The following is a 24,649-nucleotide window of genomic DNA, read 5'->3' as shown; positions in this document are numbered from 1 at the left end:
TGGACAATTAAAACAGACATTGGTGGGGGAGAAGAATGAACTGGGGAGGAGGGTAGAGAAAACAGTGCAACAATGAATGAATGAAAACCCAAAATGTCTGTAAATGTTCATTAAAACTAATAAAATTTAATAATAATAAAAAAACCAAAGGGTTGCAAGAGGTTAACTTTTTTAAAGTGCTTTTATTTACATTTTTCCTGTAATAAACTAATATTTTATAATTATAGGTGTATATATTCTTGTGTTTTCGTTTAATTTCAGTAGAAAGTGGTAAATCTATTGGTTTAACATACAATCATTCACAAACATTTTGTTTTATACCATTTTTGTTATGTGATAACCCTCTGAACCCTGCCCTATCCTGGGCCAGTCTCACTTGGTTCTGATACACCCGCTTTACTCCAGTTACTTTGTCAATACATCTCATTCAGGAGCTTACTTTCCTGTGCCATCTCTCCACTCTACCACGCATGATGCCCTTCTCCAAGGACTAGTTCCTCCTGGCCACGTGCCCAAAATATGATAGTGGCCACTGAGCACGGGTCCAAGCCATAGGCTTCCAAGTTCCGGACGACGGTCACCTTTTTATTAGACGCTCTCTGTGCTAGGGTGATGTCAGTTGGACAGATTTTCCCTTTCTTCACAATGGGCTCTTGTCCAGGGAAGGTCACTTGATAGGCAGGGTGTAATTTTTCCAAACATCTGGTCAGAAGATTATCCCATGGGAATTTCAGGACTACTGCTGTTCGTTTTTCTCTAAGATGCAGTCACACAGAACAGGCACCACTAACAGTGCAACAATGAATGAATGAAAACCCAAAATCTCTGTAAATGTTCATTAAAACGAATAAAATTTAATAATAATAAAAAAAAAAAAAAGAACAGGCACCACTGTCACTCCTGCCCCTGGGTCCAAGGACAGCCTTCAGGTCCAGATCCAGGGAAACCAGGTCCACCAGCTCAGCCGTCTGCTGCTTGATGAGTACCAGCTCCCTCGAAAATACATTCAAGGCCTTGAAAAGGCCCCCAAACCTGGCAAGAAGTGACAGACTCTTATTCCATGTGCTGGATCCACTGGAAGTCCAAGCTTGGGGCTGGTGATTTATATGAAGATTTTCAACTTTTGCTAATGAAAAAAAAATTCTTTACCAAAATAAATTTTTATTCTAATGTAAAAAAAAAATATATGAGGCAGCTTCAGAATCCTTGCCTTTAAGGTGCAACTTGGTTTCACCTCCCCTTGGACAAACCTGTTTGTTGTCTTGGCAAACCATGATATTTTCAATACTCTTCTCCAGAACAACTCAAAGGCATCAATTTTTCTTCTGTCATCCTTACCTCTGATAGGGTTCGTTATACCATTAATTGAGATTAATATAATCACCATGTCCAATCAAACCGTTAAAGCATTTTGCCTTTCCTTTCACCCAACTTCATCTATTATTCTTTTTTAGGTTGTTGTTAGGTGCACTCCAGTCAACACTGACTGATACAACCCTTTGTACAACAGATCAAAACCTTGTCTGATTCTGTGCCATCTTTACAAGGTTATAACCTCTGCTCGTCGACAGCAATCTAATCCTCCTCCACCTTTCCAGGTATGTTTTTTCCAAGGACTGGTTCCCCCTGTGACAACACTTGTGCATATAAAGGCAGAGTAAAACTCGAGTAAACCCAGCGAAGTTCACACTGTCGGCCTACACTGAGTTGTCCAGCCCCGCTGCCCGGCTGCCCCGCAGGATTTCGGTTCAGCCTCGCAGGCCCTTCCAGATAGCGCGGGAGAAAATATCAAAATCCCGGGACTGAGCACGCAGCCACGCCCCCTGCAGCTGGTTTTCTGAGCATGCGCAGAAGGGATCGTGAGCGCATGCTCCGTGGCGGCCCCGGGAACGCCGAGAGTGGCCGGCATCGGCCTGTGCGGCCCACAGGAGTCCTGCCCCGTTACGGGCATGGCGGCCAGCCTGTGGATGGGGGACGTAAGTGAGAGCAGCCGTCCCGGGTTCGAGAAGGAGGAATCTCAGAGTTGCAAGCCACAGAAGTTCTGAGGGGAGGGGGCGGAGTCTTCAGATCCCAAAAGGGTAGAAGTGAGTGATGAGGAAGGGGTTTCTTTTGGAGAGAATAGAAAGTCTCAGAATCTAAGACTAGATGCTGAGTCTGAGGGGGAGGGGCCCCAGGACTCCACCTGAGTTCATAGAAGGGCAGGGGAGGTTCTTTTGGAGGGTGGAATGGGAAGACTTTGAAAAGATTGAGGCGGGCTGGGATTCTGACTGGGGAGATGGTGTTCCTCGGTTGTAGGGAGAGGCGCCACAAATGGGAGTAGGTTTGGAGGGAGGGAGTTGAAGGAGCACTCCTGCCGCCTCCCTGATGCAAACTCCTGCACTCCCAGCAGCGTGCAGCCTCCTGTGCACTGCGGGGTGAGGAAACCGCAAATGGGGAGCCCACGTGCTGGCCTGAGCCGCTCTGCTCTTGTTTGCCCACAGCTGGAGCCCTATATGGATGAGAACTTCATCTCTAGAGCCTTTGCCACCATGGGAGAAACTGTCGTGAGCGTCAAAATTATCCGAAACCGCCTCACTGGGTACGTTATCTCCTTTCACCTCTGTTCCTCTAAATAGATCATCCTGCAAGTGTCATTCGGAATGCTGAGTGTGAACATCACAGTGTAAAGACTTCCCACCGTGTCTAGTAACAGTGAATTAGAATGATATAAAAACTTAACATTTTGAGGGATTATTGAAAATAAGTATGACCAACTGCATAAGGATGGGATTCCAGAACCAAATTGAAAGAGTTGCGTGTTGTTGTGTTTTTTCTTGTGTGATGGTGGTCAAGTTACTTTTATGTCTCATTCCCTTTGGAAAGATGGCAGCGGTATTATAATTAAAGGGGTTGCTGAGTGGCATAGTTACTCTACTAATAGAAAGATTACGGGTTGATGTCTACCCAGAAATACCTTGAGAGAAAAGCCTGTCAGTCCCCTGAAAGATCATAGCCATTGAAAATCGTGAATTCTGGGGCCTCAGGACCATAGTGTAGGGGAACATCAAGTTCAGTCAGAATAACAGTCCACAAAGTCTCTGTCCAGCTTTATTGAGTTGTTGTTGTTAGGTGCCATCGAGTCACTTGTCACTCATAGCGACCCTACATACAAGAGCTCTAAATTCTGTTCTATTCTGTGCCAACCTCCCCATCTCAAACACACTCATTCCCACCACTCCAGTCACAGAATTGATCCATCTTATCAAAGGTCTTCCTCTCCTGTGCTGCCCATCCACTCTGCCAAACATGATGTCCCTCTCCAAGGACCAGTCCCTCCTTGCAACATGCCCAGAGTATGTCAGATGAAGCTTTAGAATCCTTGACTCCAAAGAGCATTCCGGCTTCACCTTCTCCAGGAAAAACCTGTTTGTTCTCCTAGCAGTCCATGGTATATTCAGTACTCTTCTCCCGCACCATAGCTCAAAGGCATCAATTCTCTTTCTGTCATCCCTATTCACTGTCCAACTCTCTGATGCATAGAATGTAGTTGTGAAGACTATAGCCCGGATCAGGCTCACCTTAGTCTCCAGCCTGATGTTATTGCTCTTCAGTACTCTTGAGAGGTCCCTCACAGCTGACTTCCCCAATGCAATTTGTCTCTTGATTTCCTGGCTGCTGTTACCAAGGGTGTTGACTGTAGATCCAAGTAAACTAAAACTGTTAACTATCTCAATCTCTTCACCATCCATACTGATGCTGCCAAGTTGGCCCAGTGGTGAGAATCTTTATTTTCTTGATGTTGAGCTTCAGTCCATATAGGAGGCTGCAATCCTTGACCTTCTGTAGCAAGAGCTCCAGGTCCTCCTCAGTTTCAACAAGCAGGGTTGTGTCATCTGCAGAACACAGGTTGTTGATGACTCTTCCACCAATTTGGAATCATAAAAACTTATAAATGGTCTTTTTGGTTTCTTGTCTGGAGCAAGTAAAGGAAGTCAAATGCATGAAATAATTAGTCCACAGTAGTAATGCTTTCTCACCTAAACCTCTATATATCCCTGACACCAGAAAAACTAGGTGGTACTGGCTGCCATTGTCGACAACTTTGAAAGAGATCTCAGTAGACTTGGTGGAAAAATGTGGAACAAACTCAAGCATAAAAATGACCAGGCTTACTGACTTTATCAACTGATGGAATTCTTAGAAACTATAGCTCCTTGTCACTCTTTGCTCCTGAAACTTAACTCTCAGGTCCTGTGACTCAACTTTCCCTCAACCACTAGACAGGCCTATAAGGTGGACAGTAAAGGAGTTTTGGTGGCCTAGTGGCAAGAAGCTGCACTGGAATCCCAGAGGTACGCACTTTAATTCCACCAGATGCTCTGCTGGAAAAGGAGGGACAATCTCCTCCTGTACCAGTCAGATCCGATTTGATGGTACACATGCACACAAAATAATAAAATAAATGATTTTTTTTAAAAAAAAGGTGAACAGTAGGTTAATCACAACAGAGATCCAAGAGGATGGTGCATGATTGGTCAAGGTTTCCATTAGTTACATATAGAGTCACATTTAGTTGGCACTGACTTGATTTCACCAAACAACAGCAGATAAGTTGAACAATAACTTTGGAGAGGTATTCAAATGGGTAGCATTTTTGTAATCCTAAAGCCCAGAAGACAGGAAGGCAGAATATAGAATGATAAATGGAAATAAGACTCATAGGGAGGAACTTGGAAGAAAGAGTATTAATACAATGTGAGGATTATGATTGAGGTTCCAAAATATAATATGTGTAAATAGTTGAAGGGAAAGCCAGTTTTCTATAGAAACTCACTTAAATAATAAAAAAAAGTTAAAAAAAAAACCAAACTAAAACCTTATGGAGTGAGTACAAGTCTACTCTAAAATGCATGGGGTCACCATAAGTTGAAATCTCTGATGCATAGAATGCAACTGATTTTAATTATTACTAATTATTATTATTGTTGTGGTAACTTTGGTAGTCTAGTGGTGAGTTGTGCTACCAATACAAAGGAACATAATTCTAATCCACTATTCCTCTACGGGAGAAAGTTAGGCAGTCTCCTCCCCTGCAATTTATAGCCTCTGAAAACCCAGTCAGTTCCAACTTGATGGCACAATAACAGCTATATTATTATTACCTAATAGGGAGTTCTGGTGGCCTAATGTGTAGTAAGCTGTGCTGCCAACTTAAAGCTGGGCAATTTGAATCCTCATTGATAATGATGGGCAATCTCCTGTGCAATATACAGTCTCTAAAAACCCATTGGGATGTCAGCTATGAGTTGGTTCCGATTTGATGACAGTAAAGAAGTATAACCTAATAGAATTAAGGTGAGGATAAATAAATTAACTCATAGTCAGTTTTTAGAACTGTCTGGCATGTGACTTACACTCAGTAAATAGGAGCAGGTTATAATATACTCAGTTATAAACACTTTACACTCATTATCTTTTTAAAATCATAGCAGAAACCTCTGTTCAGTATCCCGATAGTTTACTATTGTTAGATATTCATAACTACCTTAAAGTTACATAGCTATTAAATGACAAACTAGAACTAGAACCTACTCAGAGCTAGTAAGTGGCCTTAATTACCATGCCATTAAATTTTTTAAAGAATAGAGACTTGCTAAGGAGCCCTTGCATAATGGTTGAGCACTTGGCTGTTAACTAAATAGTCAACAGTTCGAACTCTCCAGCAGCTCTGGCTCCACAGGATACATGACCTGATGATCTGCATTTGTAAAAATTATAACTCATAAAGCCCTCTGGGGCAGTTCTATAGAGTCTCTGTGAACAACATCCAACTATGCACTGCTGTGTGAGATTCTGAGATTCATGACTGAAACAAACCAGGCATAGTCCCTACTTTCACACAGCTTGTGTCATTCTTGTGGGAGAGTTACACTATAAATAATCAAAACAAAATGCATAATATTGTCAAATGATAGCATCCTGTTGTCTCCCAGATTCTTCTTTCTTTTTGTGATCTTACTTTTCCTTAAGGTTCTTGTCAGAAATGAGAAGATTCCTGTGCCTATTTGACTTCTATTTACTCAGTGTTCTGTGCCAGGTGCTCTACTAAATTGTTTAACTTAGAGATGAAAGATGTGATGTGTGTCAAAATCCATGGCTCTTTGGTGAACAAGTATTTTGTGCATCAAAACCCATTACCCAGGCACCATATTTCTAGTATATCAGGCAGACTTAAATGTTTCTCTTTCCACTTCTGTAGATAGAAAACCCTGCATTGTCAGCTATTGGCACAAACAGTTCTTCTTTTCTTTTTAATTATTAATTTTTAATTTGAATTAAGGTTTACAAATCATCATGATTTTTCATTCAATCAATCATAGACATTTATAACATTATCATTGATTAATGTTAATTTATTACAGTGTCTAACTTCCTGTTACATGTTGTTTTATGAAAATTTATTCTGTAGTAGCTTCTGTGTTGTAAGACACTGACATAGATTCTTACATTTTAATCTTTATTTAAATCCTGGGTGCAATTGTGATTTCCAATTTATAATGAATACACTATTTGTGGCAGTACCTACAGACATACTGTGTTCATATCTTACCTTGTTTTACAAAGACTTTGAAATGGCTTATAAGAATAACAAAGAGTAAAAAAAAATAATAAAGAGTAACTGAAAATCAAGATCGTAGAAAATAAAGGAAAATTTAAGGTACAAGGAAAAATAACAGCACAGTGCTAAAGGATGCAATCAGATATAGAGCTCCCATACTTCTTTTTTATTATATTTTTATATTAATTTTAATAAAAATTTACAGAGACTTTGGATTTCTATTCATTTATTGTTGCACTTTTCTCCCTGTCCACCCCTCCCCTCTCCCATACTTTTTTAAAAAAAAAGAAAATACTGGGAAAAACATGTTGGAGATACAAGGAGGTGAGGGTTGGGAGCAGAAGGGTGAGGACGGGCAGGGATGAAAATTGCAGGGATGCAGTTGCAGGGCTGCACAGTTTGGTTGGTGGGGGGAGCAGGTAAAGGAAATGAAAAGGATCCAGTGGGGACCAGATGTTACAGGGCAATGGTAAGCATAGTCCCATGGTGATTAAACAAACTGTCTTATTCACTTGTGGGTTTCTCATTTGGGAATTGGGTGCAGACTCTCTGGCTTTTTCATGCTGAACAGGGGCATTGATGTGAAGGGGGAAAGGGAGCACACTTTATCACCTTACTGGTGGTCTTGGGTTAAAGCTGCTTGCCTTCTTGTTCTGTTAGAAGATATTTTCCTGACATTTACTCTCCTCTGGACTGCAAAGTGTTTTCCCAGGTGGGTCCAGTGGGGATGGCTGGCTGAACCCAGAGGCTCCATCCTCCTGTGCTTCCTTAGCTGGCAGTTGTATTTCCTTTTTGTCTCTGGAACTGGGTTCAGGGTCAGGTCTGGAGTAAAACTCAGTATTAAGGTTACCTATAGAAAAGGGAGCAAACCTAGAGAGAACAAACTTGTGAGTTACAAATAGAAGGGCTTTGGGGGTCTTACTTACGGGTGTAGTAGAGGAGAGGGTGGAGTAAAGTAGCCGAGATAAAATTCTCTGTACACCCTAGGCAGTTTTTTCTACCCAGGGGTCAGATGGCACAACCTGAGGGCTGAGGAGCTCACCCCGGAGGCCGAACATGGCTTGCCCAGGGATGGAACACAGCTGGCTGGCACATTCCCCCACCAAAGTCTCCCTACCCCCAAGTCCAGACCTCGCACCTCACCAAAGACCATGTGACCAGGGACAGCGTCCCCAATTCCAGCATTGCATCACCTTTACCCCCACCGCCCCAGTAAGTGGTCATACTGTAATTTGAAGTAGGTGTCACTGCCCTCCCCCTTTATGAATGGAGAAGGGAACCTGCAAGTGGTGAACAGATTCCACCCAGGTCTAAACAGTTCTTGGCAGAGGCTTTCAACAGAGCAAAAGATGTGGTGCATTTAGGATAACTGCCATCTTGGACATGTCGTGATTGGTTTCTCTCCTGAAGCAAAGTAAAGAAAATCAAAGACACAAGAACTAATGAACTGCAGGAACCCCAGACTTTACTACTGTGAGATCAGAAGACCTAAATGGTGCCTGGCTATCACTGCTCACTCCTCTTTTCAGGACCACAATTGAACATAGGGAGGGAGCGGAAAAGAGTGTGAAACAAAATTAAAGATTGTATATCTTTATATATTTATATAAGATTGGAATGCCTATATCACTCTTTAAAAAAAATAGTAGTAATGTTCTAATCCTGTGTAACAGCCCGTCTACATTTAAATTTTTATAGCTGTCCCCAGAGTACCTGGTAGATGATTTTTGTTTTGAGGTTTTGCTCCTGCTAAGTGAAGGATGCAGTCAGTGCTCCTATATCGCATTTAGTTTTGTCTTCTATATCTCTTTAATATAGAAAATCTTACCTCTTTCTTTTCTTTCACTACTTTTAAAAATTAATTATTTTTTAATGCAACATGTATTTTTTTACAGCATATTCTTTCCATTTAATTTTCCCCCCATTCATTCATTGTTGCAAATTTTCCTCCTTGCCCACCCTTCACTCCCAGTTCATTTTTCTCTTTGAAAAGAAAAAAAAATTCTTACATTGTTATACAACCCCCCCCCCCCAAGTCCACAGTCCACTTTACTATGCATTTCTTTTTCTGGAATCTTATGAAAATAATACTTAATCCTATATTCCTTTTAAATAATTCTCTCCCGCATCTATTTCAATGCAGTATACATTATTTATCCCTTCTTTTCTTAGATTCTCCCCAACCCTGATGTCAGTCCCGTTTTACAACAGTGGCACTATGCAGTATTTGTCCTTTTGTGACTGAGATATTTCACTTAGCATAATGTCCTCTTGGGTCACCCATTTTGTACAATATTTCATGAGTTTTTTGTTTTTCGGTGCAGCATAGTTTTCCATTGTGTGACTATTCCACAGCTTCTCAATCCATTCATTTGTTGATGGGCACTTGGGTGTTTCCAGATCTTTGCTATTGTAAACAAAGCAGCAATAAACATGGTTGTGCAAGTATTGACGTTTTGGGTTTTTTTTTAATTATTTATTCATTGTTGTGCATTTTCAGCATAGACTGTTGAAAAGTGAAAAAGGCTAGTTGTTCTACCTGAGATTTTACATTCTAGGTTTGGTGATATTTTACTTGTTCTTCTGTCCCTAGTACTTCCTACAAGCATCAGTTTAGATCTAAAGGTTGACTGGGTAGCATTAAAACGTATTTGGCAAGATTACTTCGTGGATGATACTGTACATAAATAAATATTTGCTGCATGGGTGGAGATTGGCAGTCATTATACTGAGGTTTGTAAATTAGTCTTGACCTGAAATTTGATAGGGAACAAAAACAGTGTGCACTGTAACTAGTTAAGACCATTTCCTCTTTCATGATATTATTCAGGTACCCTTAACCCTATTTTACTGTTTGCTTTCTAGGATTCCAGCCGGCTACTGCTTTGTAGAATTTGCAGATTTGGCTACAGCGGAGAAGTGTTTGCATAAAATTAATGGGAAACCCCTACCAGGAGCCACACCTGTAAGGACATTTAGATAATAATGATGATGAATATTTTTATTGTCATCACAATTGTCATCTATTTAAAACCTATAGTATACATTGATATCATTTTCTGATTATATAACAACCCTGTACAGTAGGCATTGTTATCTTGATTTGACAGAGCAGGAAACTAAAACTCAGGGAAATGAAATAATTTGCCCAAGGCCACTTACAGATAGTAAGTGGCAGAGCCAGAATTCAAATTGAAGATTGTTTGTCTCCAAAATTCATGCCCTTTCCACTCTGAGTCACTGCCTCCATTAATGGAAAATTTGAAAACCTAGATCTCCTTCCTGTTTGAGAAAATAGAACAGGCTGGCAGCAGTGAGGATACGTTTCAAGAGAGTTACATTCTGCTCTTCCCACAGTTACTTAGCTTACCGCTGCACCAGGCTGGCACACCGGGCTCATAGAATCATGGAGCTGGCAGTGCCCTTAGCAGTCATCCGGGCAACCCCCTCATTTTAAACAGGAGAAAAAGCTGAGGCTTAGAGAGGGGGAGATGTTTTGGCCAAGGTAATTTATTTCAGTTTTTTTCAAATATTGTTTGACTTTTCAGACACTTTTCTCTGTTTTAGTTTGTTTGTTTTTAAATTTTCAGGCAAAACGTTTTAAACTGAACTATGCAACTTATGGGAAACAACCAGATAATAGGTAAGTGTACAGAAACATCATGGTAGCTTCGGACTCTAGGACTTGACTGAACAGAGGTTGTATGTATCACTGTGCCATCTCTGCCAGAGAGGAGAGTGGGGAGCTGAGTGAGTTTGACTGTTCCTTGCCTCTCCTGAAGTACTATACCCGTTTTTATCTCTGTTGTTGGCAAGGCCTGGCTTCTGTTTTTGGTCTTTACCTCAACCTTCTGCTCTGTCACTTCCCACAATATAGAGATTTTTTTTCTCCCTATAACTATCACCTGCTCTAGATATAAAAACTGATGCAGTACTGCCAGGACCTGTTTGAACTATGTGTAAAGGCTTTACATTTTTTAATGGTCATTGACCATGCAGTTACTTCTTAATTAGTAGATGTGTTCAAAGGTTATTCTCCAAAGTGTTCCATGAAAGATTATAATGGAGAAAATGAAGAGAAAAATGAAAATAATAACAGAAATTGTTAAACTACAGTACAGACACACCTCATATTATTGCACTTTGCTGTATTGCTTTTTCCAGATGCTGCATATTTTACAGGTTAAGTATTTTAACAACCCTATTGTCATATGTTACATTTTGGTAAAGCTCACACTTTCTTATCTTTTAATAACAATATTACATACTTCATAGATTATAGTATAGTATAAACATAACTTTATACACTGGGAAACCAGAAAAATTGGTGTGACTTGTTTCTTTGTGATATTTGTGATGATCTGGAATGGAACCCTCATTATCTTTGAGGTATGTTTATTTATTCATGAGATAGAATGTTATATATCCAGTAATAAATTATGCTATAGTAGAATATTGCTATGTTAAGATATTAGCAATATGTTAAAAGTGAAAAAAATGCTAAAAACAAAATGCAGTGAGTCATACCCAGTTCCTTTTTTTTTTTAATTCAGTTTCTTAAATTTAAAAGAACCATAGGTAAAAGGCAATAACATGTCAAATGCTACTTGTGATAACCATTGGGTTGTAGAGCTTTTGGTAACTTTTTCATTGTCCTTTTAGGTATTCTGACTTTTTTCAAAGAATGAGACAAATAGTACCAAAATTCAGTTTGAGTTTGAGGGGAGGGAAAATTTTGGAATGGAGGCAGGCAGATTATAGTATGATAAATACCCACAAACTAAGAACTGTAGTTTGTTTTTTTGTTGTTGTGTTATCATCTGTTATCGAATCAGATCTGACTGGCATAGGAGGAGATTACCCCTCCTTCTCCAGCTGAGCATTTGTATAAAGTTTACTTTTTAAGGGATTGTAAAAATAGATAAAAAGAATATGCAACAATGACTTCACAAAGCCTAAAAAATATTTACTGTTTGAGATAAAATGAGTTAATTAAACATTAGTTCTAGAAATTTGGAGTTTCATTTTAATTACGTTTTAGGCGATAGGACTCAATTCTTATTTTCATTTTTAACATTTAAATTAAAAACATATGATGAGTATACATTTTATAGTTTTTCCCAGAGATATGCCTCTGACCTATTCCTTTATTTGTGATAATGGAATCCTTCACCCACCTGTACTTATTTGATGGTAAGGAGACTTTTTGCTGTGAGTTAAGGATTACTTCCATAATTCTTCTGCCAGGATTAATTAGGACTCACAACATGTATTAGAATCTTAGTGAGTGGACTTAAAGGTTTACCTGGAAGAGCCTGAAAAGATCTTTAGACCAAATGTTCGGATCTTTGTTTCGGAATCTTATTGTTCTTTTTCTCTCAGCCCTGAATACTCCCTCTTTGTGGGGGATCTAACCCCAGATGTGGATGATGGCATGCTGTATGAGTTCTTCGTCAAAGTCTACCCCTCCTGTCGGGGAGGCAAGGTGGTTTTGGACCAGACAGGCGTGTCTAAGTAAGGCCTTACCTGTTACTGTTACTTACTTTGTTAAGTCTGATCCTCCTCTATTGATGGATGTGCTATGGAGAGGCCATATAGCAGGCTCTGGAGCCAAACTACCTGTTTTTTTTTGTGTTGGTTTATTTTTTTTTTTTTCAAACTACCTGTTTTGACTCAAAGCTCCAGTACCACGTCGGGGTAGTACAGTAAACAAATTAGTTCTTTCTCTGACCCTGTTTTCTTATCTATAAAACAGGGTTGTGAAACTTACATGGTATCAGACTTCCTCTTACTACACAAATTGAAAGGAGACAGACTTAAGATCCTTGTCAGCTCACAGCTGATTCTAACAAAGTTGTGATTAGATGTATTTCTACTCACCAGCCTTTTTACAATTTCTTATATCATCTGTCTCTCTCATGGCCTCTACTTCTATGTTGAGTTTATTAATTTATTGCAGTGCCCACACAAAAAATTCAGATCAGACTCATGATTATGAATGTAATTAGTAAAGTTCCCACGCACTGTTGTTGATTCCAGATTCTGTCATGAGGTTTCTAAGAGTATATGTGACTCTTAACAGGAGCACATTGCCTCATCCTTTGCCCACAGATTGGTTCATAAATTTGAACTGTTTACCTTCTGCTTTGAGTTCTGGTGGCTTAGTGATAAGGAAATGCACTGTCAAACGAAAGGCATGTGGTTTGAATGCACCAGTTACTTCACAGGAGAAAGATGGGCAGTTTCCTCTCGTGCAATTTACTGCCTCTGAAAACCCACTAGAGGGTCACCTGTGAGTTGGTGGCAACCTGACAGCATACAACAGCCACCACCTTTTGGTTAGCAACCCAACACTTAATGCATTATGATTAGAGTAATAAGTTATAATTCAGGATCAGGATCAACTTGGAAGAAAAAGGAAAAACTCAAGATACAGTTCTTCAAACAAGGAAAGTACCTTTTGGGGTTTTTTTTTTTTAGGGTAAAATAGTAATGATAGATTTATTAGAAAGTTACATCCCCAAAGGGACGGAGCTCCTTCCCTGAAAGGAGAAATGAAATGAAGGAAGGTCCCCAGGAAAGCTGCTTAATGTTGCTCTTTGCCCTTGTTCGCAGCCTGGCCTGCTCAGCAAAAGTTACAGTTTAACTCTACCAGAAGCACTCAGCTTTCTTTGTAGGCCAACAATGCGCCCTGTGACTGACTCACAGTGGGCTGAGAAGCCTAATACAAAATATCATCTTGTACAGCTCCTCTGGTGCTGCTGCCACTGGATTGTGACATACTTGCCACTGCTCACCATCTCACCCTGCCTTTGGTGTTTCAGTTATTTCTATCTCCTGAGCCTTGGACGTTCTCAGCTCAAAGACTTGAAGCCCAGAGGATATGCTCTGCTCTTGGCTCTTCTTCCCAATGATAGTGAAGTCTTTCACTTTATTCAACCTGGGACTGGCTCCCTTTAAGCCTGGCAGGATGGTAAAAGTGAAAAATCCTTTAAAGATTTTTTTGTTGCTTTTTTTAAAAAAAATTTTTTTTTAAATTTTAGTGAAAGTTTACAGAGACTTAAGGTTTCCATTCATTCATTGTTGTATTTTTCTCCCTGCCCTTGAGCCTGTCTTTTGTAAAAGAAATTAAAATTGTTGAATAGGTTAGTGAGAAATCCCTAGTAAAATTCTCTGCACATTGTCTGGGATGTAAGTGCTGAGAAAATGTTGACTATCATTCATTTATCCCCAGATAAGATATGAGCTCAGGAGAGAGGAACTTTATATGTCTTGTGATTGCTAGATCCCAGTGCCCAGTACAATACTTGGCATTCATGGCAGCCTTTGTAAATAATAATTGAACTTCTGAAACTGTGTGATAATGGTAGGAATAGTAGCTATACATCAACTAAGTTTGACTTGAAGCTACTATTTGTAAAGAGGTAATAGCCCATCAGTGAAAAAGTTTGAGCATGGTGAATGAACCTTAGTGGGCATACCTGCAGACCTCTTTTATTTTTACATTTTTTTTTACGTGTACTGTCAAATCAGATCTGACTGGTACTGGAGGAGATTGCCCCCTCCTTCTCCAGCAGAGCATCTGGTACCTGCGGACCTCTTAGTTGTCCAGTGTTTGAATCACTGCTCAGGGGCTCACCCTCACTTTTGGATCTTAACTTTTCCCAAGTAGTTTGATAGTGTGTATCTCTCACAGTCTTTCTCCTTATTTCTCTCCTCCTTCCTTCCCTCCTAAGAACCCTCTCCTTTTAGCGTTCCTGACCTTGATCACAATTGTGATTATAAAAATAATGTACAGTGTCAAAGATCTACTGCTCCCAGGAGGAGGGAGAATCACCATCAGCAGCAACAGCTCAAGGTGATTCCTCCAAAGTGGAGATCATTGATACCTCCTCTTCTCAAACTTTTTACCAATTCTGACTACAAGCTGTCCTTCCCACAACACTTTCTACCTCTTTACTGAGTTTGATAATTCCCTGCATTGGTCACTGGAACTCATAAATAACTTGTAATTATAGGGTTTGTTAGAGAAGTAGTAGGGTCTGGTGGCTTAGTGGCAAGAAGCTGTGCTGCAGTCCTGAAGCTTGTGGCTTGAGGCCACCAGTTTCTCTGCAGGAGAAGGATGGGCAGTCTCCTCCCATGCAATTAACTGCCTCTGAAAACCTGCTGGAGGGTCAGCTATGGGTCAATTCTGACTCGATGGGACACAATAACAACAAAAACAAGGATCAGTAACAGTATTCAGAACCAGAAAGGATTTGAGCTACAGTTATTTGGTCAGGACAGCTTCTTAGCCATGTCCACAGGCAGCCCTCTCCCTGGCCCTTGGACTCTTAGGCCTAGGCTCCTTGGGCATCTTGGGCTAGCCCAAATTCTGCCCTGCACAGGCAAGTGTTAGAAAGCTTACTTCACCAGTAAGCCTTGGACCGAAGGTGCTCCACTATTTAGTTCATTAATCAGCAAGTTTGTTGTTGTTAAGTGCTGTCAAAGGAAAGACCTAAACACTTATATAACTTTCTTTCTCCATGTTAGTTAATAGGGTTTACGGAAGCAACCTATTTCGGAAGTGGATGCCATTCCTGCTTCCAAGCTTGTTTTAATCATGGAGCTCCTCCAAACACTGTCCACCAAGGGTAACCATTATTGCATTTGACACATCAGTGTCACAGTGTTCAGCATCATAGCAACCACGAGTTACCTCTGCACAGCAAATGGACAGACCGGTGCTATACCACTTGGAAGAATGTTTGACCAAAAACAATTAAAACCAGGCCTGAGGGCTGCAGATTAAAATCACTCACCTTTGGCTTGGTAGCATTGCTTTCTGTCCACTAAGCCAGCTGAGCTCTCTCTATGTTGTTTTTGTTAAGTGCTATCGAAGAAAGCTTGTTGTTGTTGTTATGTGCCTTCGAGTCATTTGTGACTCATAGCGACCCTATGTACAACAGCCCTAAACCCTGCTCTATCCTGTGCCAGTCACATTGCCTCTGACACACCCATCCCGATTACCCCAGTCACTGAATCAATCCACCTCATAGATGGTCTTCCCCTCCTGCGCTGTCCCTCTACTCTAACCAGCATGATGTCCCTCTCCAAAGACCTGTCTCTCCTTGCAACATGTCCAAAGTATGTCAGATGAAGTCCCAGAATCTTTGCCTCCAAGGAGTAGCCTGGTTTAACCCTCTCTAGGATGAATCTGTTTGTTTTCTTGGCAGTCCATGGTACATTCAATACTCTTCTCCAGCACCACAGCTCAAAGGCATCAATTCTCCTTCTGTCCTCCCTAGTCATTGTCCAGTTCTCTGATGCTTAGCTCTACCAAATACCTGGAGGCAACCCATTCTAATAGTCTGCTGCTTGAACACAAACAGTTCTTTCTCTGTTGCCTTGGAACCTTACCATGGTGTTGCCTACTGGTCTGTTTGTTTATGCTACTACTGTTTCTCTGTCACTACTTCTTGCTGTATCAGTGTTATCTTTCTCCTGGGTCAAGGAGATTTCCAGCACAGGGTCTTTGGGCCTAAAAGATTTACTCCACTCTTACCTTTTCTTTCTTGCTAGTAGTGAGCTCCCTCTTCTTGAAATTGGCTCTTTTAGGCCTAGGAGCATGATAAAACTGACCAAATCTATTGGAAGGGTCCAATATACTTTATTGGAACATTCCACCCATAGAGTATCAGAAGTCAAGAAATCAAAAGACAAGTTGCACTGGAAAATTCTACTGCCCAGGACCTCTCCACACTGCTAAAGAGCAGTGATATAAATTTAAAAACTTAGGTGCACCTGATCCAAGACAAGATGTTTTCAATTACTTCCTTTGAATATGGATGTTGAACAGTGAGTAAGGATAGAAGAAGAATAGATGCTTTTGAAATGTAGTGTTGGAGAAGAGTACTAAATATCCCACAGACTGCTAAAAGAACAAACAAATCTGTCTTAGAGGAAGTGCTACCATGAGGCTCCTTAGAGGCAAGGATCGTGGAATTTGGTCCCACATACTTTGAACATATGATCAGGAGAGGCCATTCCTTGGAAAATATGGGATATCAGAGAAAATGAGAAAGACCATCAACAAGATGTATTGATACAGTGATTGTGACAGTGGGCTTGAGTTTATCAAAGATTGTGAGGACGGTGCAAGGTTGGGCAAGGTTCAGATCTAAAATTAATTGAAAAAGTCACTATGAATCTTAGTTGACTTGCCAACACCTAACAACAATCCATTAAGTGCTGTGCATCTTATTTGTAAGCTATGCAGTCCCTTAAATGGGCTATAAACACTTTCTTTGCATTTTAAAAAAAAAAACTCTAAGCATCTCAAACTAACTCGTTGCTGTTGAGTCAAAACTGATACTCAAGGCTGATTCTCCAGTGAGAGGCTGTGAAAACAATTGCCTCTCCTTTTGCCCTGGAGCCACTGTGGTTTTGGTTAGATGCCACGAAGTAGGTGGCAATGCCTTAACCGTATACGTGTTGTAAAGGCCCACAGGGCCTCTTCCATCCTTGTCAAGGGGAGTGCTAACCTTCTCTCCTTTCATACAACACCCACTGGTGGTTTTGAACCACCTGAAAGGTATCACCTTTGGATTAGCAGCACAGTTCCCTGTGGGCTATGCTCTCCCTTTATTTACCTGGTCCCACTTAATCTTTTGATGAGAGTTATAAGACTATGGCTAAAAGAGACATATTAAGTAACTGCAATGCAGTGTTCTCAGTACTAATTTTTGTTTGATTTTTTTTTCTTTTACAGGGGCTACGGGTTTGTGAAATTTACAGATGAACTGGAGCAAAAGCGAGCCTTGACTGAGTGCCAGGGAGCAGTAGGACTGGGGTCTAAACCAGTGCGGCTAAGCGTGGCAATCCCCAAAGCGTGAGTCCTGGGCCAGTAGGGAAAATAGAAGGCTTCTGGACCCACCCACTTGGGCACTTCACATCTGTTTGTTGATTAATTAGGTGTCTACTTAGAGAGTAGAGAGCTGTGGTGGCCTAGGGTAAGGGGTTGCACTGCCAACCCAAAGGCAAACTGTTTGAATCCATCAGGGAGAAAGATGGACAGTCTTTTCCTGTGTGATTAACTGCCTATGAAAACCCCCTGAATGGTGAGCTGTGGGTCAGTTCTGACTCAGTGCTACACAGCACCACCACTTAGAGAAAGCTGGGTGAGATGTGCTGCTGGGAGATTCTGTTCAAGTCAGGTCACATGTTCAATACCTGTTATTTACAAGATTGTGTCCTTGGGTTGGAGATGAGCTAATAAATGTGACCTTTTCTTCTAGATGTTCATATTGTTAGAGAGGGAGATCTTTAACTAGAGGAAATAGATGCATTCAGACATTGTTGGTAGCACTGAAAAGTAATCTATTGTGAAGACAGTTTGGCAACACAAACTCATGTTACTGCTCTTTGCCTAGTAGTGTCATTGTTGAGAATTTACTCATAAATAAGAATTGAACTGAAGGACAAGAATTAGATCCAGTCTTAGCATTATTTTATACTAGTAAAAGGTATAAGCCATTTGGATGTCTTTTGTTATGGAAATGAAAGGGATTGCATATGTGTCATTAAGTATATAACTCTTCGTCCTTTACAACTAACTCCAAGCACGTTTCTCACACAAATATGAAACAACCTTTCTCTGCACAGAAGTAGTTTTTCTGCAAAGGAGTGGTATTAGTTTTGCCCACACATGAGAGAGCATTTGGCAAGATCTGGAAACATTTTTTATTATCACAGTTTGCATCTAGTAAATAGAGGCTAGGGATGCTTCTAAACTCATAAAATGCATAAAATAGGCCCTCACAATAAAAACTATATGCCCCTAAAAGTGTCAGTAGTAGTGAGACTGAGAAACCGGACCCTTTACAGCAGAATGTTCAAATGGCCGTACTTTTTTCTGTGTGTGTTTGTACTGTCAAATTGGATCTAACTTGTACAGGAGGAGATTGCGCCTCCTTCTCCAGCAGAGCTTCCGGTGAATTTGAACCTCATGCCTCTGGGATTACAGTGCAGCTTCCTGCCACTAGGCCAACCAGTTGTTGTTGTTGTTATTATTATGTGGCATCGAATCGCTTGTGACTCATAGCGACCCTATGTACAACAGCCCTAAACTCTTCTCTATCCTGTGCCATTCACACTGCCTCTGACACACCCATCCTGATTACCCCAGTCACTGAATCAGTCCACTTCATAGAGGGTCTTCCCCTCTTGTGCCGTCCCTCCACCCTCCCAAGCATGATATCCCTCTCCAAGGACCTGTCCCTCCTTACAACATGTCCAAAGTATTTCAGACGAAGCCCCAGCATCCTTGCCTCCAAGGAGCAGCCTGGTTTAACCCTCTCCAGGATGAATCTGTTTGTTTTCTTGGCAGTCCATGGTACATTCAATACTCTTCTCCAGCACCACAGCTCAAAGGCATCAATTCTCCTTCTATACTTAGTCATTGTCCAACTCTCTGATGCATAACAAGTGATTGCAGAGACCATAGCCTTTATCAGACGCACCTTAGTTGCCAGAGAGATACCATTGCTCTTCAGTACTTTGGAAAGGTCCCTAACAGCAGACTTTCCCATCGCAATACGTTTTTTGATTTCCTAGCTACTGGTGCCAAGAGTGTTGACTGTGGAGCCAAGCAGACTAAAGTTGTTAACAATCTCAATCTCTTCGCCATCCATCCTGATGCTACCAATTGGTCCAGTGGTGAGAATCTTTGTCTTATTGACATTGAGCCTCAGTCCATACTGAAGGCTGTAGTCCTTGACCCTTTGCAGCAAGCATTTGACCCAACAGAGTGTGGAAACTAGAAAAATGCCATTGTTTTCACATGTAAGCAAGATTCTACTGAAGATGATCCAAAAACAACTGGAACAGCACATTAGTAGAGAACTGCCAGAAGTCCAGGCTGGGTTTAGAAGGGGTCGTGGTACTAGGGATATTGTAGCTAATGTTAGATGGATCTTAGCTGAAAGTAGGGAGTACCCGAGGAATGTCTATTTGTGTTTCATTGATTATGCAAAGGCGTTTGACTGTGTGGGTCATAACAAACTGTGGCTGACTCTGAGAAGAATGGGAATCCCAGAACACTTGATCGTTCTAATGTGAAACCTATACTTGGACAAAGAGGCAGTCGTCAGAACAGAGAAGGGAAACTGCATGGTTCAAAATTGGGAAAGGTGTACGCCAGGCATGTGTCCTATCTCCATAACTTTTCAACCTGTATGCAGACAGATTATCTGAGAGGCTGGGCTCTATGAGGAGAAGTGTGGCATCAGGATTGGTGGAAGATCTATTAACAGTCCGCGTTATGTAGATGGCACAACCCTGCAGGCCACCAGAGCTCCCTAAAATGGCCATACTTTTTAAAGCAACAAAAGCTTTGAGGGTCTGTGGTTTATCTTTTCGGTACATGTTGTCATTGATTGCCTTCGAGTTGAACACGACTTATAGTGACCCTATGAACAAAAGGCCTAAAGCCTTTCTATAACTGTAGACATTTATCAAAGTTCATAGAGATTCTGGAGGCATGCCACTCCAGCTTCCAAACATAGGTGGTTGTGAATTTCCCTAAAATGTTGTCATTTTAAGCTCATAAGACCCTCGACCAGGGAGATTGACATAGTGACTGTCACAGTGGGCTCTAGTGTGTCAGAAAGTGTGAAGATGGCATAGGATAGAGGACAGGGTTCAGATCTTTTGTTCATAGGATTGCTGTGAGTTGTACTCTACTCGACGGCGCGTACATTAAAAGAGTATACCAATTTTTAATTTTTTTTCTTTTTATTATAGTCAAGGTGAAAATTAACAGTGTGAATTAAGGAATTTATACTTTAGTCTAACAGCATTCTTCCTAAACCAAATTATTCAAAAGAAAGAAATTTCCTTGATTACCATCCTGACTTTTGTATATACATCCATTTTTTGCAATATATTTACTATATATGGGTCAGTTTGCACATAAATGGTTTATTCATTAATTTTCAATTACAAAAGCTTACTCCTCCTTTCCTAACTTCTAATTAATTTAGTATACACATTTTTTAGTTATACAACCCTCATCATTATAGTTTATCAATAACTATAATATTCTTTTGTATGTATGTCTTGTCTAAAATTTCTTCTGAAGCTGGACATTTTGGTTGTTTCTGATTTGTTGCTATTTACTCAGCATCAGCTAGCATTTCAGTCCTTGATCATCTTTGTTGTTGATTGCCTTCCAGTGGAGCACCACTCATAGTGATCCTATGAACAAAAGGCCTGAAGCCCCTCTACAACTATCAACATTTATCAAAAGTCATAGAGTTAAGCATGTTTTTTAGGAAGTAGATGCCACTCCTGCTGCCAATGATCATCTTTAGATAACAAGAAAAATACAATCCCCTCTTAAGGAGCTTATACTGTTACATTGATTTCTTTGTTGAATGCATTTGTGGTATTTGGTAGCTGCCTGTGATAAGTTGCCCTTAAGTCCAAGTAAATAAGAATACTGTGAGTGCCCATTGAAAGTTAGACTTTAAGAGCTGTGTGTAGAAGAACAGAACAGAAATGTATTTACTGGGGGAAACAAACCCTGGTCCAGACCTGTGAGAGAATGTACATTCAGTTACCTGCATAGATCAAAAGCAGGGAAACTGGACATCCTTGAATTGTAGGAGGGAGTCATAGAGACAGTATTAGTACCCAAACTGGTACTGGGTGGGGAAGAGGGAGTCAGAGCCAGTGCACCTACTGTCAGCTTTTGAACAAACAGGCTGTCTGAGGCATCAGGCATTGACTTCATCTAATGCTCTGGCTGAGTCCTGCTCACCAGACAAGTTTTTAACTTGTATGGTACTTGACTGGCCCTGAGGAGAGCTCCTTAAGACTTTGAGCATTCTTTGTAGGGATTTGTAAGGATTTTTGTAGTAGTTCAGTTCCTGTATAGTGGAGTTTTCTTTCTGGATTGACTGTTTAGATCAAATACACCAGTCATGAAGCCACTGCCAAAATGTATGACCGCTATGAGTCTCCTTTTAAAGGAACAAGCGGATATCATGGTGATGTCAGCCTGTCTCTGTTGAATAACACTGTGCACCCACAAGAGACCCTTTGGTCTCAAGTACACTTCTGGAAGTGCATTGTGGTAGTCTGAGCTTAGATTATGTTCTGTTGGTTCCTCTCAGCAAGATTTTCTTGTCATGTCCCAGGCCTATTCATAAGCTTATTCACTGTGGCTTTATGGTTTTGACAGAAATGAATTCTTTGCTGACTTACATTCTGCTTTTGATTAGCAGCAGATAAGGGAGCCAGGTAGTCTAGGGACACAAACTTCCTGCTGAGCTCAGCCCTGATGGGTGATGCTGGCCTGAGGAAGTGAAAAGAAGTCTTGAGTTTGTCAGAACAGGAGCTATCATGTAATTCTATAGAGGCTCAGAATTCTCATCAGTGTAGGGGGAACAGTAACAGCTATATCCGATTTAGGATAGGAAACGATGCATGCGATGATTGGCAGAAATCTTAAGTTTACTGCCTGATGAGTGGGAGCCACAATTATAATGATGACAATAAGGCTAATTGGAAGCTGTTTCTTTTTTTCATATATTTTCCTCTTGTAGTTATTGAATGAAGGTTCACACATCATTGGTTTTTCAATAACATTAATTGCCATTGAAAAATATAATAAATTATTTTTAAAAGGCTCTAATCAACTCTTTATTGCATATTACTTTTCCTGGAAGGTCTGATTTGGTATTTTGTAGTTTGAAATCATCCTAATAACAATTTTTCTGGCTGTGTTTAATTGAGTCTTTGGGTCTGAAGAAAAATAACTCCTTCCCCTACTTTGAAAGAGTGAAACCTGGTAAGGTTTAATAGGAAAGAACAGCCAAACCATTAGAAGCTCCTGTCTTAAATAAGCATGGTCCTAACTGCCTAGGTTTTAGTTCTCTGCCTGTGTGACTTTGACAGATTACCTACCTATAAATAGAAATAGTGGCATACTTACTACATAAAGTTATCTTGAGGAATAAATAAAGTACTGTCCCTAGCCACACACACAGTTACATGTTTGCTTGGTTCTTTTTCTTTTGCTTGTTTAATTTTTCTTTATTGTAAGGAGTCGTGTGAAGCCTGTGGAGTACAGCCAGATGTACAGTTACAGTTATAACCAGTATTATCAGCAGTACCAGAACTACTATGCTCAGTGGGGCTACGACCAGAATACAGGCAGCTACAGCTATAGTTACCCCCAGTATGGCTATACACAGAGCACCATGCAGGTACGGTGATTGTGAAATCTGGCTCGCTTGGGTTATGCCATCCTCTGGGGATGTGGGTTGTTCGCCAGGATGGGCTTGGTAAGAAGGGAAATGTGAGCATCAAACCAACTTCCTCTTAGTAAAAAGTCATGAGTCAGGGTTCTACCATGTATCTCACCCACCTCTCTGGTCTCTTGACAGACATATGAAGAAGTTGAAGATGATGCATTAGAAGGTAAGAAAGGAGTCCATTCAATCTTTATCACCCATTATTAAAAGAATGCTTTATGGCTGGCACTATAGTAGGTGCTCAAGGAATTCATGGTGATGTTTGCCCTGCCCTAGGGGAACTCACGTTCCTGTGAAGAAACCAGATATATTAACAATTACAGCTAAATGTTTGTGGCCACAGACGTTAGCAGCTTACACTGAAATGGGGAAGAAATCCTTCCTAGGCTGGCGGTGTTCTGCCCTATGTGGCAATTTGTAAAATTCATTTTTTTTAGTTAATATTTTTTTAAACTTTTCAGACTTGCAATTTCTTTTATTTATTTTTTTTTAAATTTTATTATTTTTGTGTGCGTGTACTGTCAAATCAGATCTGACTGGTACAGGAGGAGATTGCCCCTCCTTCCCCGGCAGAGCATCTGGTGGATTCGAACCGTGCACCTCTGGGATTGTAGTTGCAGCTTCTTGCCACTAGGCCACCAGAGCTCCCCACAATTTCTTTTAAATAACATGTTTTCCAAATAATTATGATTGAAAATTTGAAACATACAGTAAAATTTTAGAAAACTGCTAATCACCCTTGATCTTACTTACCATGTAATAATATGTATCATTGATTTTTTTTTAAAAAATTCGAAACACTTACTGTATTTATTAAACTTAACAGAAGAAAGAGAAAGGCAGTGGAAACTAAAGGAATTGCTAACATCCTAACAGATTTTTTTTCTTGCAAGAGGTATTAATAGTTCTGGCGAGCTCTGGTGGCCTAGTGGCAGGAAACTGCACTGCAATCCCAGAAGTGCACAGTTCAAAACCACCAGATGCTCTGCTGAAGAAGGAGGAACAGTCGCCTCCTGTACCAGTCAGATCCAATTTGACGGTACACGCACAAAAAAAAGAGGTATTAATAGTTCTAAAAGAGTCTCCAAATTTGAAAAAAAAAATTATGCTATAAACATGTTTCTGATTTTATGTTAAGTTCTTTAAAAAGTAAAATTTAAATAACTGTCTAATAAAATCAGGCAGAATTAATTTCTATAAAACAAAGCTTTTTTTTAAATTCAGATTTTAATGAAAGTTTATAAAGAACTTGGGTTTCTAATCATTCATTGTTGCACATTTTCCTCCCTGCCCTTCTTCCCCACCAGATCGCCTTTTTCTTTGGGAAAAAAGTTCTTTCTTTGTTATATATTCTCCCACCCCAACCCCAGACTACTTTATTATGCAGCTCTTATTCTGGACTCTTGTCATGCCAATAATACCTAATCATATATTTTTTTATACAGTTCTTTCCCTCATCTGTTTCAATGCCATATAGATTATTTATCCCCCCTCTTTTCTTAGTTTTCCCCCAGCCCTCATGCCAGTCCTATTTTATAACAGTGGCATTATGCCATATTTGTCCTTTTGTGACTGAGATATTTCACTCAGCATAATGTCCTCCAGGGTCATCCATTTTGTATAATATTACATGAGTTCCTTATTTTTCAGTGCAGCATAGTATTCCATTGTGTGACTATACCACAGCTTCTCTATCCATTCATTTGTTGATGGGCACTTGGGTTGTTTCCATCTCTTTGCTATTGTGAACAAA

The 24,649-nt window shown here is 40.4% G+C and overlaps 1 protein-coding gene across 1 annotated transcript in view; it reads left to right on the top strand.

The window, feature by feature from the left end:
• Window positions 1-1,949: 1,949 nt before the first annotated feature.
• The window catches only part of TRNAU1AP (tRNA selenocysteine 1 associated protein 1), a 35,924-nt gene continuing 13,224 nt past the window's right edge, over window positions 1,950-24,649 (top strand). Inside the window, exons 1-8 of the mRNA XM_006883433.1 lie at window positions 1,950-1,976; window positions 2,481-2,578; window positions 9,464-9,563; window positions 10,189-10,241; window positions 11,981-12,112; window positions 17,349-17,468; window positions 22,686-22,848; window positions 23,029-23,062. Of these exons, the coding sequence (XP_006883495.1) occupies window positions 1,950-1,976; window positions 2,481-2,578; window positions 9,464-9,563; window positions 10,189-10,241; window positions 11,981-12,112; window positions 17,349-17,468; window positions 22,686-22,848; window positions 23,029-23,062 (727 nt within the window). The remainder of the gene's footprint in view (window positions 1,977-2,480; window positions 2,579-9,463; window positions 9,564-10,188; window positions 10,242-11,980; window positions 12,113-17,348; window positions 17,469-22,685; window positions 22,849-23,028; window positions 23,063-24,649) is intronic.

Source organism: Elephantulus edwardii, unplaced genomic scaffold (assembly GCF_000299155.1).
Source record: "Elephantulus edwardii isolate Elephantulus edwardi_28Jun2011 unplaced genomic scaffold, EleEdw1.0 scaffold00028, whole genome shotgun sequence".
In the NCBI taxonomy this organism is placed as follows: Eukaryota; Metazoa; Chordata; class Mammalia; order Macroscelidea; family Macroscelididae; genus Elephantulus; species Elephantulus edwardii.
This window is presented reverse-complemented; position numbering and strand designations above follow the sequence as displayed.